This window comes from Aedes aegypti, chromosome 2, assembly GCF_002204515.2.
Source record: "Aedes aegypti strain LVP_AGWG chromosome 2, AaegL5.0 Primary Assembly, whole genome shotgun sequence".
NCBI lineage: Eukaryota > Metazoa > Arthropoda > Insecta > Diptera > Culicidae > Aedes > Aedes aegypti.
Window position 1 is genome coordinate 226,971,921 of NC_035108.1, and position 15,010 is coordinate 226,986,930.

At 37.3% G+C, this 15,010-nt stretch overlaps 1 protein-coding gene across 1 annotated transcript in view; it reads right to left on the reverse strand.

Moving 5' to 3' along the window:
- Positions 1-2,823: 2,823 nt before the first annotated feature.
- The window catches only part of LOC5572038 (GTP-binding protein 1), a 39,045-nt gene continuing 26,858 nt past the window's right edge, over positions 2,824-15,010 (reverse strand). The window contains exons 5-7 of the mRNA XM_001660095.2: positions 13,064-13,306; positions 3,447-3,665; positions 2,824-3,365 (exon numbers count right to left, since the gene is read on the reverse strand). Of these exons, the coding sequence (XP_001660145.2) occupies positions 3,003-3,365; positions 3,447-3,665; positions 13,064-13,306 (825 nt within the window). The 3' untranslated portion in view covers positions 2,824-3,002. The remainder of the gene's footprint in view (positions 3,366-3,446; positions 3,666-13,063; positions 13,307-15,010) is intronic.

Sequence of the window (15,010 nt, forward strand, 5' to 3'; positions counted from 1 at the left end):
TTTTTCGCACTCTCACCACGTAAACCGAACAATATAAGCCTATTCACATGACGTTCCAAAACAGCTGATCGGGAAGCTCTTTGACAGTTCTTCTATGAAAATGACAGCCTCGTGTATGCACCGGTCCTACACCGATGTAAACAAATGCATAGACGGACCTGTCACATGAAAAGGCCTATTGGTCTTGATTCCGTCGCTCACCATATAGGAGCATATTGTGCTTTGCAAGAAAAAGCCACCGAATGCGATTATCTTAAAATGTCGATATACCGTCGCAATAATAATAAAAATCACCAAATGTGCCAGATTTCTATAATTTAGAACATTTGCGTCCTAGAAGAACGAACAAATCAAAGCCTACTTAAAGTTTAACGTTGTGATTGAATTGCGCGCATATTATCTGCGCGTTACCGCCGCCGCTGGATGTGAATTTAAAATAAGCACAAGGATTATGTGCTTGAGAGTAGCTAACGCATACCGAACGGTTGCCTAAAAAAGCAGTGTACTATCAGTGCACCTGATTCCGCTCATTTAAGATGAAACATCTCGGAATCCAAAGATGACCGCCACAATGGCCGACTTGTGCCCATACTCACGTTTTTAAAGGCACTGAACTGGAGAAATAGTTGACAAACGTTTCTGATCTTCTTATTTTAAACTTTCTGCTAGTGCACAAAGCCAAAATAAAAAGTAGACTGTTGTTGGATGCTTCTTCGCTAGATTTGTGCCTTTGAAGTTTCAGTGCAATCTTAGAAGTCGATTCCAAACTGTTTCACCTTAAGGGAAGTTATGTGTTAAAGTGTTTGTTATAAAACAACTATTGAGTCGATTAATACTATTTTTATATTACGATGTAGCTCAAAGTATACCTAATCAGCGAACGAGGAACAACAAACAAAAATAATTTGAAAAACTTTCCTAAAGAAATATTTAATTGCGTTTGTTACTGCATCGAAGTGTTCCTTTTTCCGTTCTCAGCGTCACAGATTTGATGATAAACATCCTGATATTTTTTATGGTCAAACCAGACATAGCTCAATAGCCAAAAGCCGCTCAGAGAGTCATGTGCTTTTGATAAAAGGAATTAATAAAAGGAATTAAATAATGTCAGACGACTTGATTTGAAAGTTGTTGATGTTGTTGAAAGATTTCGTGCGAAAACAAAATGTATATTACACGCAACAAGCGTTTTTGCTCCACACAGCTCATTCGATCCTTGAGGGTTAGAGCAACGCGGGTAATGTTAGATAAAATCGTCAGTTAAAACTAAGCCGAAGAACGTATTCAAATCGTACGTCTTATGTTGAATTCGTTTTTGAACCTACGCTCAAAATAATCCAAACGTAGCATAACGTAAGTTCTAATTTATATCAATGTAGTCAATTTTACCTGACCAAGGTAAGACTCACCAACCGCTGCGTTAGCCATACCCAAAACTTGTTTATAAGTCACCGAAGTGTTGCATAAAGCCTACGTGAATTTCACGTAGCTGATTTCTAATTACGTTTCATGTAAGGGTGACGTTGTTTATTAGTGGCACTGAGTGGCTCATTGCCACTCAAATTTTGTAAAATTTCCTCTGACAGTTGGTACAGGTGGTTAACATCGAGTAGAAATTGTAACATTTCAGTTTTGTGCATTTCTTTTTAAATTGTTGAGAATTTCTTTCACTACTGGACTGCGAAATGCGGCTCCATAAGTGCGAAAATGCAAATAAAAGACACAGACTCGATTTGATGCACTCGCGCACTTTTATCGCACTTGTAAAAACTTTTGCGAAATTCGACCTTGACGCTTGCTCCTGCGGGAGCGAGTGACGAGGGCAGGATCAAACATGTCCCGCGTCGGTCGCGTAGTGAAATGAAAAAGCGCCGCGGATCGTTAGTAGTGTTTGATCTATTGATCGATCGCTTTGCTTTATTTTCCTGAATTTCTGTAAAACGAAATGAAAACCCAATAGAAATTTAAACCACTATTGCATGCCTATGAAAGCTATCGAAACAATCAAGTAGCTGTTACGTAAAATCTTAGTCACCTCGAGCTTTGTGGAATTGAGTTCCGGCACTCACCATTCACGTAGCTGTTACCTGAAAAGTGCCATGGAAAAAAAAACTACGTATGTTTTCACGTAGCCTTGACGTTTAGATTATTTTGAGTGATAGGTTGGGACTGGCGAAACCCGTTCTGAATCACAGTTTCAACCCCAACCCGATTCAGGTCGACAGAAGTACAATTTGCTTAATGTTGGCTTTTTTTATGTGTTGATCACCGACCCAGTTCCTAAAAACAAAAGCGAAATTAGTTATTAGTTAGTAATTTATATACAATCATTTACCTTCTGAACAGGCAACGTTGTTGCATCTGGCGCGAAAGATAGCACTAGCACACACAAATTATGGCTACTATGTATTAATGCGCATATGCCTGCGTGCTCCGCTAAAATATTATAGCCAAAGATTTTTAACTAATACAAAAAATCAATAACTGAGGCGACCGATTAAAAAACGGTCCAATGCAGTAACTACCGAATGTATCTAATAGTATCAACGTTGCTCTGACCCTCATGAGTAAATGGGCACACACTATGACCGATTGAATGAATTGCTTGCTTTTTTCATAGTAATCCTCATACAAACTTCGAAGGGATTGTACAGTCTAAGTTTCCATAATAATTATATGAATGATTGCCATCAATTAAAAATTTTGAAATACAAGAACAAATCATTGTCCAACTTAATATGAAAAATAGACACTATACTAATTCCAACCTACTGCTACCGATACTTGTGATACAAATTAATGCAACAAAAATCATTATCTTTGATATCATTTTTTATTTTTTATTATTTTTAATAAACTTGCTTCTTCTTCCGAAACAAAAACAAAATCAAATCGAATTCACGTAAAATGCTTTTTGAACATTTCTTTTCGTAGGTAATAGGTATATAAACAAACCCATTTCTTGCCAATTTGCTTCAGATCGAATCTAGCTGAGACCAAAATCAATTAGACACAACGGGGATCGAATCATTACAAAACGTTGAGCTTTGTTGAGAAGTCGATGGGGAAGTATCATGTCCACCAGTGGATGGTATTCCGCGGATTTTTTTATGTGTATTACTTGGACGATTATTCCGCTTGTCAGTACCGATGTCCAACACCATAGTATTGCCAGCCAGGCTCGATTGTGCTGCAGCACCATCACTTGTACTCTTTGATAGCGGTTTAGGAGCGTTAGACTGCGAAGCTTGGGTTACACCACGGCCTTGCATTTTGTTCGGCTTTGTCCGCTGTTGAACGGAACCTGGCGTGTACAGAGGAGTAATCACATTCCCTACGGCTTTCGTACGGCCTTCTCGAAAAACCTGCAACGGAATGCATTGATTTGAGATTTAAAGTCATACTAATACTATATCTTTGAAGTCATACTGAACAAAACATCTTACCATTCTTTGGCCCGGTTTCATGTATTCTGGATTCTTAATGAATCTAAATCGTACGACTGCTTTATCGCCTGTCCGAAGACATTCCTTAGACATTTGAAGAATTTGAGCAGTTTGTCTAATACTGCCGCAATGTACCATGGCTGACCATCGCCCGTATTTGCTGGAGATAGTTGTAGGATGGTGTAAAACCAGTATTTCACAGTCGAATTCCCAGCATGCCTAAAATTGTAGTATAATTTGTAATAGGCATATACATAGTTTTATTTATTCAATTATTGCTTCCATCAGACAAAGTTGCCTTGCGGTAAAAAAAACTTAATAATAATTACTTTCCGCCGCGACTTCTTTCAACGTTTTGGATGGGAAAAATGCTCTAAACAAGATTTGCTTGAACAAAATTTGTTGGAAATTGTTAAAATTTATCGAAACCATAAAAAAGGTTTTGATCGTAAATCAATAGTTCTTTGGTTGTTTATCAATAGTTACACTATTTAACAAGTAGAATGTATGAGTGTTCTAATAAACTTATAATCGTTTCCTAATACCTACGTTAGAAGATTGAACTGACACCATGAGTGTTTACGGGGAAACATCTGGAAATCTCCAAACATGACGGTCACAATGGCGGACTTGTGCACTAGCCTGAGACACGGTTATATGAAAAAATTAGATTCTCGCTCCAGTCCACTTTTTGGATTACATTTAGGTCCCATAACTGTGCAAAATTTCAGCTCGAACGGTGAAACTATATTTACGTGCCAGTCGTTCAAAGTTTGTATGCGTATGGGATTTACTATGGGAAAACTTACTTTTGCAAAGAAAAATTGCCAGAGTTCGCCCATTGTCCTCTATAAAAATTCTGAATACGGGTATCTCCGGTGGCCATTCCTGAGTGTAGTATACCAAGTAGAGTAATAAATACTGTTTAGCATCAATAAATACTGATTAGTTTTAGCAAGCACTAATTACCTCGTTTAGGTCAGTAATTTCCAAGCCATCAGCAACAAACCATTTTTTTGCAAACTACCAAAAAACCCCGACCGCCATAAACCGCTTGTTTATGACAGCCTCAAGAAAAAACCCAAACCATCCATCCAATGCCAAGAGCTACCCGCTCTTGAGCACCGTTATTTATAAACACAAACAATACACAATAAACAGTTACCTGAACAAATGTAATCTAGTATTTAAGACCTTAGGTAAATAAACGAAGACACAGTCTAGTGACCTGAACCCTTGGAGTGTGGACACGCTGTCCAACGTATTTAAATACGAGTATCACAATCCTCGACAATCAAAAAAATCAATTGTGTACCAAATGGCGACCTGTGACTTGAGCCTCTTCTCAACACAGCTCGAGGAATAGTGAAGTGAAGTGAAAATCACGACTTTGAACAATTATCGTCGCAACAATAAACTCCCAACTCCAGTGATTTGTGTGCAAAGAAAGTCAAACACAATGGGATGGTTCACGTCGGATAATTTCATTTCGAACACCGTCGAAATACCGACAACAGAAATCCGAATTATGGTCGGTGTTGCCATTACCATCAGTGTCGTGCTTGTTGGATACCTGATCCTACGTCTATACAACAAATATCAGAAGAAATCGTTACAAAACACTATGCAACAAGAAATCCGCATGAACAATATGGAAACGAAGTGGCAGGCTAAAGTTTAAAGTGACCAAACCCGTAAAATACGCAAATGTTCGAAATAGTGTGTGGAATGAGTGGCTGCTGGCCAATTTCTGCAACGACGACAACGACGACAACGACGATACCAACAACATCGTGGAGCAGCACCTCGATCGAAACGACCACAGTGCACGAAATTGAATCGAACATTAACAGTGAGCTTGTGCTAACGGTAATAATAGTGATAGCACTAGCTTGTTTAGCAATTGCGCTAGTATACTATGACAGACAAAGAAGAAAGAAGCAAAGTGCGAACAGGAAATTAATGCAGATCATCATCGCGACAGCGCATCGATCGATTATCGCAGATGTCACAAACGAGCAGCAGAACGAGCAATAAGCAAACCAGACGAGACTAACAGAAACAGGCATGTTTTAACCAGCTAGCAGAGGAATGAGCAATGAGCAACCCGGATGGAACTGGCAGAAAACGGTATGTTTTATTAAACGGATTAAATAACTATTAGTATTATAACAAAAAAAAACGACAATAATAATAATTGCAAACTAGCCTAACGAGAAACTCAGTAAATTAAAAGCCTCTTGAATGAATAGGTTAAGAGATATTGAAGAAGAAACAAAGAGGGAACACCAAAACCTAAAGAAAAGTATTAACAGGGCTAGAACTCTCCAAGGAATCTTACAAAAATCCGAAAAATTAAAAGATTTTCGTAACGAGTACAAAACCATTTTAAAGTCATACGAATATAGACTAACACCAAAAGTTTGGGACCTTGAAGTAACAAACTACGAGAAACTAAAGTTAATATTTGAGGAATGTCACACAATTCTAGACAGATCCAAAATACTACCAACATTTAAGGCAATAGCCAAAGCAGCAATTATTTGCAATCGATTGAGCCTCAAAAATCAAGAAGTTAACGTAACGGTTACTACCACCACCATGCCTCTCGATATCAAATTGGCTACCGCCATTGTACAGCCGTATGATGGTTCGCCCAATGGACTAGATACATTCATAGACTCGGCCAATCTATTAAAAGAATCGGTCGACGGAACAAATTTACAAACAGCAATAAAATTTTTACGTACCAGACTAACTGGCAAGGCAAGACTAGGTCTGCCTGACAATCTTACAACCATCGATGCTTTAATTGACAACGTAAAGTCAAGGTGCGAAGAAATAGTAACACCTGAAAGTGTTTTGGCAAAACTAAAAACAATAAAACAAAAAGGGGATATCGACAGTCTTTGTAATGATGTCGATTCCCTCTGCAGTCAACTCCGTGCGACTTACATAGCAAGCGGAGTTCCCGACAACGTAGCAAAGAAAATGGCTACAAAAGCAGGCGTAGATGCACTCGCAACCGGAGTAACCAACCACGAGACCAGAATTATTTTAAAAGCCGGAAATTTCACAGACGTGAAACAGGCAATACAGAAAGTTGCTGAAAATGCAAACAGCAACACTAACAACTCCCAAATATTAAACTTTCATACCAATCGGCAGTTCAATAGGAACCGGAGTGTCACTAATCGGAGCCGAGGTAATTACAATTCTAACGGCAATTACAATTATAATGATAATTACAATTCTAACTACAACAATAATTACAACAATAACAGACGTGAATTTCGAAATAACGATTTTAGACGCCAACAACCTCAAGAAAGGGAAAATTTTGGCAGAAATTATCAAAGAGGTAATGGATCCTCACATCACCCACAAAACGTACAATCCAATCGCAATTATCACGGCAGAGGCGGACATAACTCCTTCCGTCGGATATATGCCACAAACATAGAAACAGATCAAAATCAACCACAAATGCAACAACAATTTACAAATTCTGCACAAATCCCGCAATCTCAACCTGTAACAAACAACAACTCTTTTTTAGGGAATTTGGCATCCCAAGCCAATCTGGGACAATATATGCACTAAATCTAAGTGCAGCAAACTTCGTAAACGTATTTGTTGGTATGACCAACTCAATATGTTCATTTATAATCGATAGTGGAGCAGATATATCAATCATGAAAGTAGATAAACTCCTACCACACCAAGTAGTAGACAGGAGCAAAAACTATCGAATAACCGGAATTACCGATGGCGTAAAAGAGACATTAGCCGAAGCCATTACGCCTCTAAAATTTAATAATGGATTAATAGTTAACCACAATTTCCAGTTAGTAGAATCTAACTTCCCCATTCCAACCGATGGCATACTCGGACGTGATTTCCTGACAACATTTAAGTGCACCATTGACTACGAGCATTGGCTGCTAAATTTCAAATTTCAACAATCGGAAATATCGATTCCCATTGAAGACAACTACAACGGAAAAATACTTATACCAGCAAGGTGCGAAGTAGTACGAAAAATTCCAAACTTCAATGTCTCAGAGGATACCTTAGTGCATTCACAAGAGATACTTCCCGGTGTTTTTTGTGGAAACACTTTAGTCTCCCAAAATTCACCATGTGTAAAATTCATTAACACTACTGAGAAAGAAGTACTAATACAAAATTTTAAACCAAAAATTGAACCGTTAAATCATTATGTGACCATTAAACACAATCATTTGAGTAAAACGCAGAACTCAGATAGAGTACAGGAAGTTATCTCACAAATAAATTTCGATAAAGTACCACAATTTGCAAGGAAAAATCTCCAAGCGCTCATCACAGAATTCCAAGATATATTCAGTCTACCCGATGAAAAACTACCCACGAACAATTTTTACAGCCAAAGTATACATGTTAACGATAAAATCCCTGTGTATATCCCCAACTACAAAAATATACACTCACAAAATGGCGAAATGGAAGCCCAAATTCAGAAAATGTTGAATGATGAAATAATAGAACCATCTATTTCATCATACAACTCACCAATTTTATTAGTTCCGAAGAAATCGGACAATGATACAAAAAAGTGGAGACTTGTTGTCGATTTCCGACAGTTAAACAAAAAAGTCTTAGCAGATAAATTTCCACTTCCACGTATTGACACAATACTTGACCAATTGGGAAGAGCCAAGTATTTCAGTACATTAGATTTGATGGCGGGTTTTCATCAAATAACACTAGATGAAGACTCTCGCAAATATACAGCCTTTTCATCAGCATCCGGACATTTCCAATTTACAAGGTTACCGTTTGGACTGAATATTAGTCCAAATAGTTTCCAACGGATGATGAACATAGCAATGGCAGGCTTAACGCCAGAATGCGCATTTGTATACATTGACGACATTGTTGTCGTAGGATGTTCTGTCAATCACCATTTTGACAATTTGAGAAAAATATTCGAACGACTGAGATATTACAACCTCAAGTTGAACCCGAACAAATGCAATTTTTTCCGAACGGAAGTGACTTATCTCGGTCACAAAATAACAAGCAATGGCATTCTTCCAGATGATTCCAAATTCAAAGCCGTGGAAAACTTTCCCACGCCTACGAATGCAGACGAAGTTCGTCGATTTGTAGCTTTCTGCAATTATTACCGCAAATTCGTCCCGAATTTTGCAAACATAGCAAAACCACTGAATGATCTGTTACGAAAAGACACAAAATTTGAATGGAATTCAGTACACCACGAAGCGTTCAATAAACTAAAAATGTATTTAATGTCACCCCAAATATTACGATACCCGGATTTCACTAAAGAATTCATAGTGACTACCGATGCTTCAGACGTGGCGTGCGGAGCAATCCTCTCGCAACGCTACGAAGAAGGAGACTTACCCATAGCATACGCCAGTAAAAGTTTTACAAAAGGCGAAAGAAATAAACCAATTATAGAAAAAGAATTAACCGCCATTCATTGGGCAATCGATTACTTTAGACCTTATTTATATGGACGAAGATTTAAGGTCCGTACAGACCATCGTCCATTAGTTTATTTATTTAATATGAAAAAACCTACATCTAAGCTGACTAGAATACGATTAGATTTGGAGGAATTTGAATTCGATATAGAATTCGTTCCTGGAAAAGCAAACGTGGGTGCAGATGCACTTTCACGAATTGTCCTAAACTCCGAAGAACTTAAGCAACTATCCATTTTATTTGTAAATACTAGATCCATGTTTAAGAAACAAAATTTAGGGCAAGATAAAGTGACACCTCAAAAATTAGTGGAACCACATTTACAGACTGATCACCTGGTTGTGCGTGAAACTGAAAATCCTTCTGAGGTCCAGAAACTTTTAAAACTTGATTGTGTAGTGCACCATAATCAATTAACGATAATATTATTAAATCATAACAGCAGAAAGATACTCAAGCAATTTACAACAAAATTTACGCGCGATAATGGAAGTCAAGCCTTAGAGTTTGCTCTTCTAGAATTAATGAAATATATGAAATTTTACAAAAGAGACAAGCTTGCATTGTCAATGGAAAACGAAATCTTCAAATTCATCTCTTTACATACACTAAAGGAAATCGCAAACAATGCCATTTCCACGTATGAGATAATTCTTTATAAACCTCCGACGTTTATAGAGAACGAAGAAGAAATTATTAAAATCTTATCACAGTATCACATGACACCTACGGGAGGTCATGTAGGCCAACATCGGCTCTATTTGAAATTAAGAGAAATTTACAAATTTAAAAACATGAAACATATAATATCCAAGTTCGTCAGAAATTGTGAAAAATGCAAAATCAACAAAATAACAAGACACACTAAGGAACCAGAAGTTGTCACTACAACTCCATCTAAACCATTTGAAGTACTTTCAGTGGACACTGCAGGACCACTGACAAGAACAAATAATGGTAACCGATATATTTTAACAATACAATGCAACCTTACCAAGTACATTGTACTAGTACCGGTACCAACCAAAGAAGCAGCAGTATTAGCTAGAGCATTGGTATACAATTTTATTTTGATTTATGGGACATTCTTGGAGCTCAGAACCGATCAAGGATCAGAATATAACAACGAGATTCTTGAACGGATTTGTAAACTCCTAGAAATAAAACAAAATTTTTCCACCGCATATCACCCACAGTCTATTGGAACATTAGAAAGAAATCACAGATGTTTAAACGAATATCTGAGATGTTTTACTAATGCTCATCAAACAGACTGGGATGATTGGGTCAAATTCTATGAATTTTCATTTAATACAACACCTCACACAGAACATGGTTATACTCCTTATGAATTAATTTTTGGAAGAAAGGCAAGATTACCGCAAGAGTCTAAAAACTTAAGTTTAGAAGTCGAACCAATGTATAACTTCGAACAATATGATGCAGAACTAAAATTTAGACTTCAAAATTCAAACAAAATAGCAAGAAACAATTTAATTAAAAATAAACACAAAAGGCAAAATACAGCAAATACAAATGTAAACCCCATCACATTGAATGCAGGAGATAAAGTATACATCACAAACGAAAACAGGAAGAAACTAGATCCCTTTTATATAGGTCCATACGAAATTGTAAAATTAGAAGAGCCAAATTGCTTCATCAAACATACTGTAACGAATAAAGTTACCAAAGTCCATAAAAATAGATTAATAAAAGCTTAAAAGCTAGTTAAATACTTTTACCGATACATTAAGACTTATATTTTCTTTTTTCCGAATGGTTACACCATTCTCCTAAAGGGGGGAGGTGTAGTATACCAAGTAGAGTAATAAATACTGTTTAGCATCAATAAATACTGATTAGTTTTAGCAAGCACTAATTACCTCGTTTAGGTCAGTAATTTCCAAGCCATCAGCAACAAACCATTTTTTTGCAAACTACCAAAAAACCCCGACCGCCATAAACCGCTTGTTTATGACAGCCTCAAGAAAAAACCCAAACCATCCATCCAATGCCAAGAGCTACCCGCTCTTGAGCACCGTTATTTATAAACACAAACAATACACAATAAACAGTTACCTGAACAAATGTAATCTAGTATTTAAGACCTTAGGTAAATAAACGAAGACACAGTCTAGTGACCTGAACCCTTGGAGTGTGGACACGCTGTCCAACGTATTTAAATACGAGTATCACAATCCTCGACAATCAAAAAAATCAATTGTGTACCAAATGAGTTATTTCGGTGGGTTAGAAGAACCAAAGTGGCCATTCTTCAATAATTGAACTAGAATAGTCACAGGTATTCAAAATCATGAAGATTGAGCGGTCGCATGCCTAGTTTTGGTACAAAAACTGAAATGTCTCCCATTACGGGTATCTCCTGTGGTCATTCCTGAGTTATTTCGGTGGTCCAGAAGAACCAATATGGCCATTTATCTATAATTGAACTAGGAGAGTCACAGGTATTCAAAATCATGAAGATTAAGCCGTCGCATGCCTTCTTTTGGTGCTAAAACTTTGTGGTCCCATATTACGGGTTTCCCGGTGGCTATTTCGGTGCTTCAAAAGGACCAGAATAACCATCCGTTCATCCTTTTGGCAAAATACAACCAAACATAAAAAATCGTAAAGAATTAGGCACAATTCATTTGGTTTTGGGGGTATAAATCTGAGTAATTTCATCGAATTGTCCAGATTGGCCACTTTCCGGGACTCCATGAACCGGTTCCGCATGGACCATAATGGACCGATTTTTTCAGGGGATGTGCGCCTCTAATTGGTTCCTTATGATAGAAAATATGCCAAAATATCCATCAACCGAATAGTACCGATGTGAATTACATATACAAAATTGCTATGGAAACTTACTTTTCGGATGTTCCGGGTTTCCGGAACCGGGTATGAATAACTAAGCGATTTGAGAATCTCTATTCACAGTTCACGTGAATACTTATTCAACAATATGAAGACGGTTCAGATTAAATTTTACTAAACCAACCATCAAACCAACACCTTGCCTCCTGACTTGATTTATTGAAGCTCCCTTGATCTTGAACAATAGGGACGTGCATAAATCGCGCTAAATCTTACCGTTTTCAACCCCTTTCCACCTTTCCCAATTTTTTTGTATAGAAAGCGTGGATTTTTTTTTATGAATTGTTGTGTTTTATTGAACTTCCCACCCTTTCTAAAAACGTTACGTAATGTACCGATGGACCTTTACATTTGATTGCATAAAGAATTGGGTTACCCTGCGGATGGATTTTTTTCTTAACCCTTAAAAAACAATTCGACGTCAATTCTTGAATTAAAGAATATTACTGACTGTTACTGATGATACTGATGTAAAACAGCAAAATATTTTCACGAAAATCGATCAACAATAATTAGCACATTCACTAAGGAATGACAAAAATTGACGCACTTGTCGAATGCATTTTCAAAGAAATTTTGTTTTTTTTTGCCTACAGTCAAACCTCCATAAGTCGATATTGAAGGGACCATCGAGTCATGGAACAGGTATTCCTTGGAAAGCTGTTTGAGGGGACCATCATAGTAACCATGATTTTCTGAATTTAGTATGGTTCCATGAGTCGATATCGAGTAATGGAACATCGACTCATGGAGGGTTGACTGTATTAATAATCAAAATTACACTTTTTTTTACGATTTGGAATCCTTCAATAACATGTAAATGAAGATTAATCAATTAATTGTCGAGTGCTAGTCTAGCCTAGAATTAATTTATGATAAAATAATTAGAAAATGCGTCAAGTTTGGTCCTGCGTTAAATATGGTATCATGGTACGTTCACGGTACAACACGCCTGGCAATGTTATGCGTTACTGCCATACACACTACTCAGACTGTTCGACTAAATCGATGGTCGCATCGGAAACAAATAAATAAATTGATTCTATGTTTGATACATTTTTTGAGAGCGGTTGCGAAATGCGGGCAGGGCAATGTGGAAGGCAGGAACGCTTGCACGAATGTCGGTGTAATGATTCAATGCATCGATAAATAAGTAACTATATTAAGAAAAAATAAAACAACAGCAGTCCTGACTAATGAATATAGAAGCTAATTGAAATATATATTTTAAAAGTACATACCTGTGGATTAATTTCTGGACTAACCAAAACCATGCCTTTGCGAATTTGGGATCGCTTGATTTTCTTCAAAGCAAAGCTGGCGGTTTGCCCGCTTCGCACTTCACGAACCACCATTCGCTTACGATGAATGCTCTTAATCGCGATCGGCTGGAAGTCTCCTAGTGGATTTGGTCCCAAAAGAAGGATATCATTTAGGTGGACCACACCTTGCAGAGTAATGCCTGAGACAACAGTTCCGACGCCCTGCGGAAAGAAAAGTTTGAGTATTGCCTGAGTGTTTGTTTCACATCTAGTCAAGCAGCCCATAAGAGGACATGAATATATTGATATAGGAGTCAAATATTTGACTGCTATTGGACTGCTGATCAAACATTTTCCTTCATTCATACAATTAATATCTAACGGGTGTTCAATAAAAATGTTTTTTTTTCAGTCATATAGTAAAAAAAAATGTTTTCTCAACGAATTCAGTATTTTTTATTTAAAACATACACGGTGATACACGCTTATTTTTGTCTACGACGGTCCAACTTTCGATCAAATCCCATTCATTCAAATCACGGCCCACTTGATTTTGCTGGCGTAAAAGGAAATGCAAAACGGTTCTCGTTCGTATTTGAACATAAAGCCCTAAGACAAGACGTGTCAGGTAAAAGTACAAAAACGAAACCAATTGACTGTCAAAAAAGACCACTTTTCTCATTGGTCATTTTGGCAAAGGCCTTTTTTCACATCGTTGAGTTGAGTTGCAACAGGGCACTTTGTTGCTAGCCAGGCCGTGTTGCTAGTTCATAACTTAGAGTTTTCACCAAAAATTTAAACTTTTTTCATAAAATCTTTTTGTTTCAAAACTAATAATATGTGATGTTAAATTTAATGCATGTGCTCCTACAAGGCTAGAATAAATACAGAATACTTAATTGAGAGCAAAATAATGGAAATGGTGTCGTTTCTCCAAACATATAGTCGGTTTTAAAAATAAACCTGATTTTATGAAAAGCTAGCATTGAATGAATGAAGCGTGCAAGAAACTACCAAATTGTGAGCCTTGATATTTGAATTTTTTCACAAGATTTTCTTAAGAAGGATTCTGGTAGCACTGGCTTTTGCATCGTCAAGGTTATCGACTGAAAAACTACGGGGCAGTCTTCGTTGAGCTGTCATGTCCTGTCCTAGATAAAGCCTGTTTCGCTGCTAACAAGTACAGTCAACTTTCGTTCGTTGCACTAAACCTGTAGCCCACTTAGTGAAAGACTTTCACTCATCGGGCTGAGTTTCGAGCTGTCAAATAACATAGAACAAAAGAAAAACAGAGCTACCAACATTGATAAATTGTGTTTAATGTCAGAAAATGACGTTTGCTTTCGTTTTAGATGGGCTATAGCCCAACTAACGGGAGCCCAATTAAAACGTAGCCCACTTAAAGATAGTGCAACGAACGAAATTCGACTGTAATTTCTTGGCCTATCTCGATGCATGGAAAATTTCTGCAAGGAATCGATCAAGAATGCGCTTTTTTCCTGATCGCAGTACGCAGTTGACAAAAAATGTTAGTTCAAATGGAAGTCGCTGTAGAAAATTTTTGCAAGGAATTGGCAAGAAATTTCTTTATCGATTCCTTTTCAGTAGTAAATCAGGCTCAAACAAGAATAGGGGTGATAATGTTTACTCTTCAAAAAAAAAAAAAAAACGTCAATAAATATTGGAGAAGTGGTCCTGGGTTGTCCGACATTTCGCGGTAAACTATTTCGCGGTCAATCATTTCGCGGTGTATCATTACGCGGTTTGTATCATTTTGCGGTTTATCGACTTGTGGTTAGTACTATTTCGCGGTCTATACCATTTCGCGGTGTGGTTTTTCCTACGAGTTGCACTGAAAATTGTTGGCATCATTACTAATAATATTTTCATCGGTGATTTACCCTTCTTTTGAACACAGGCAGTCTT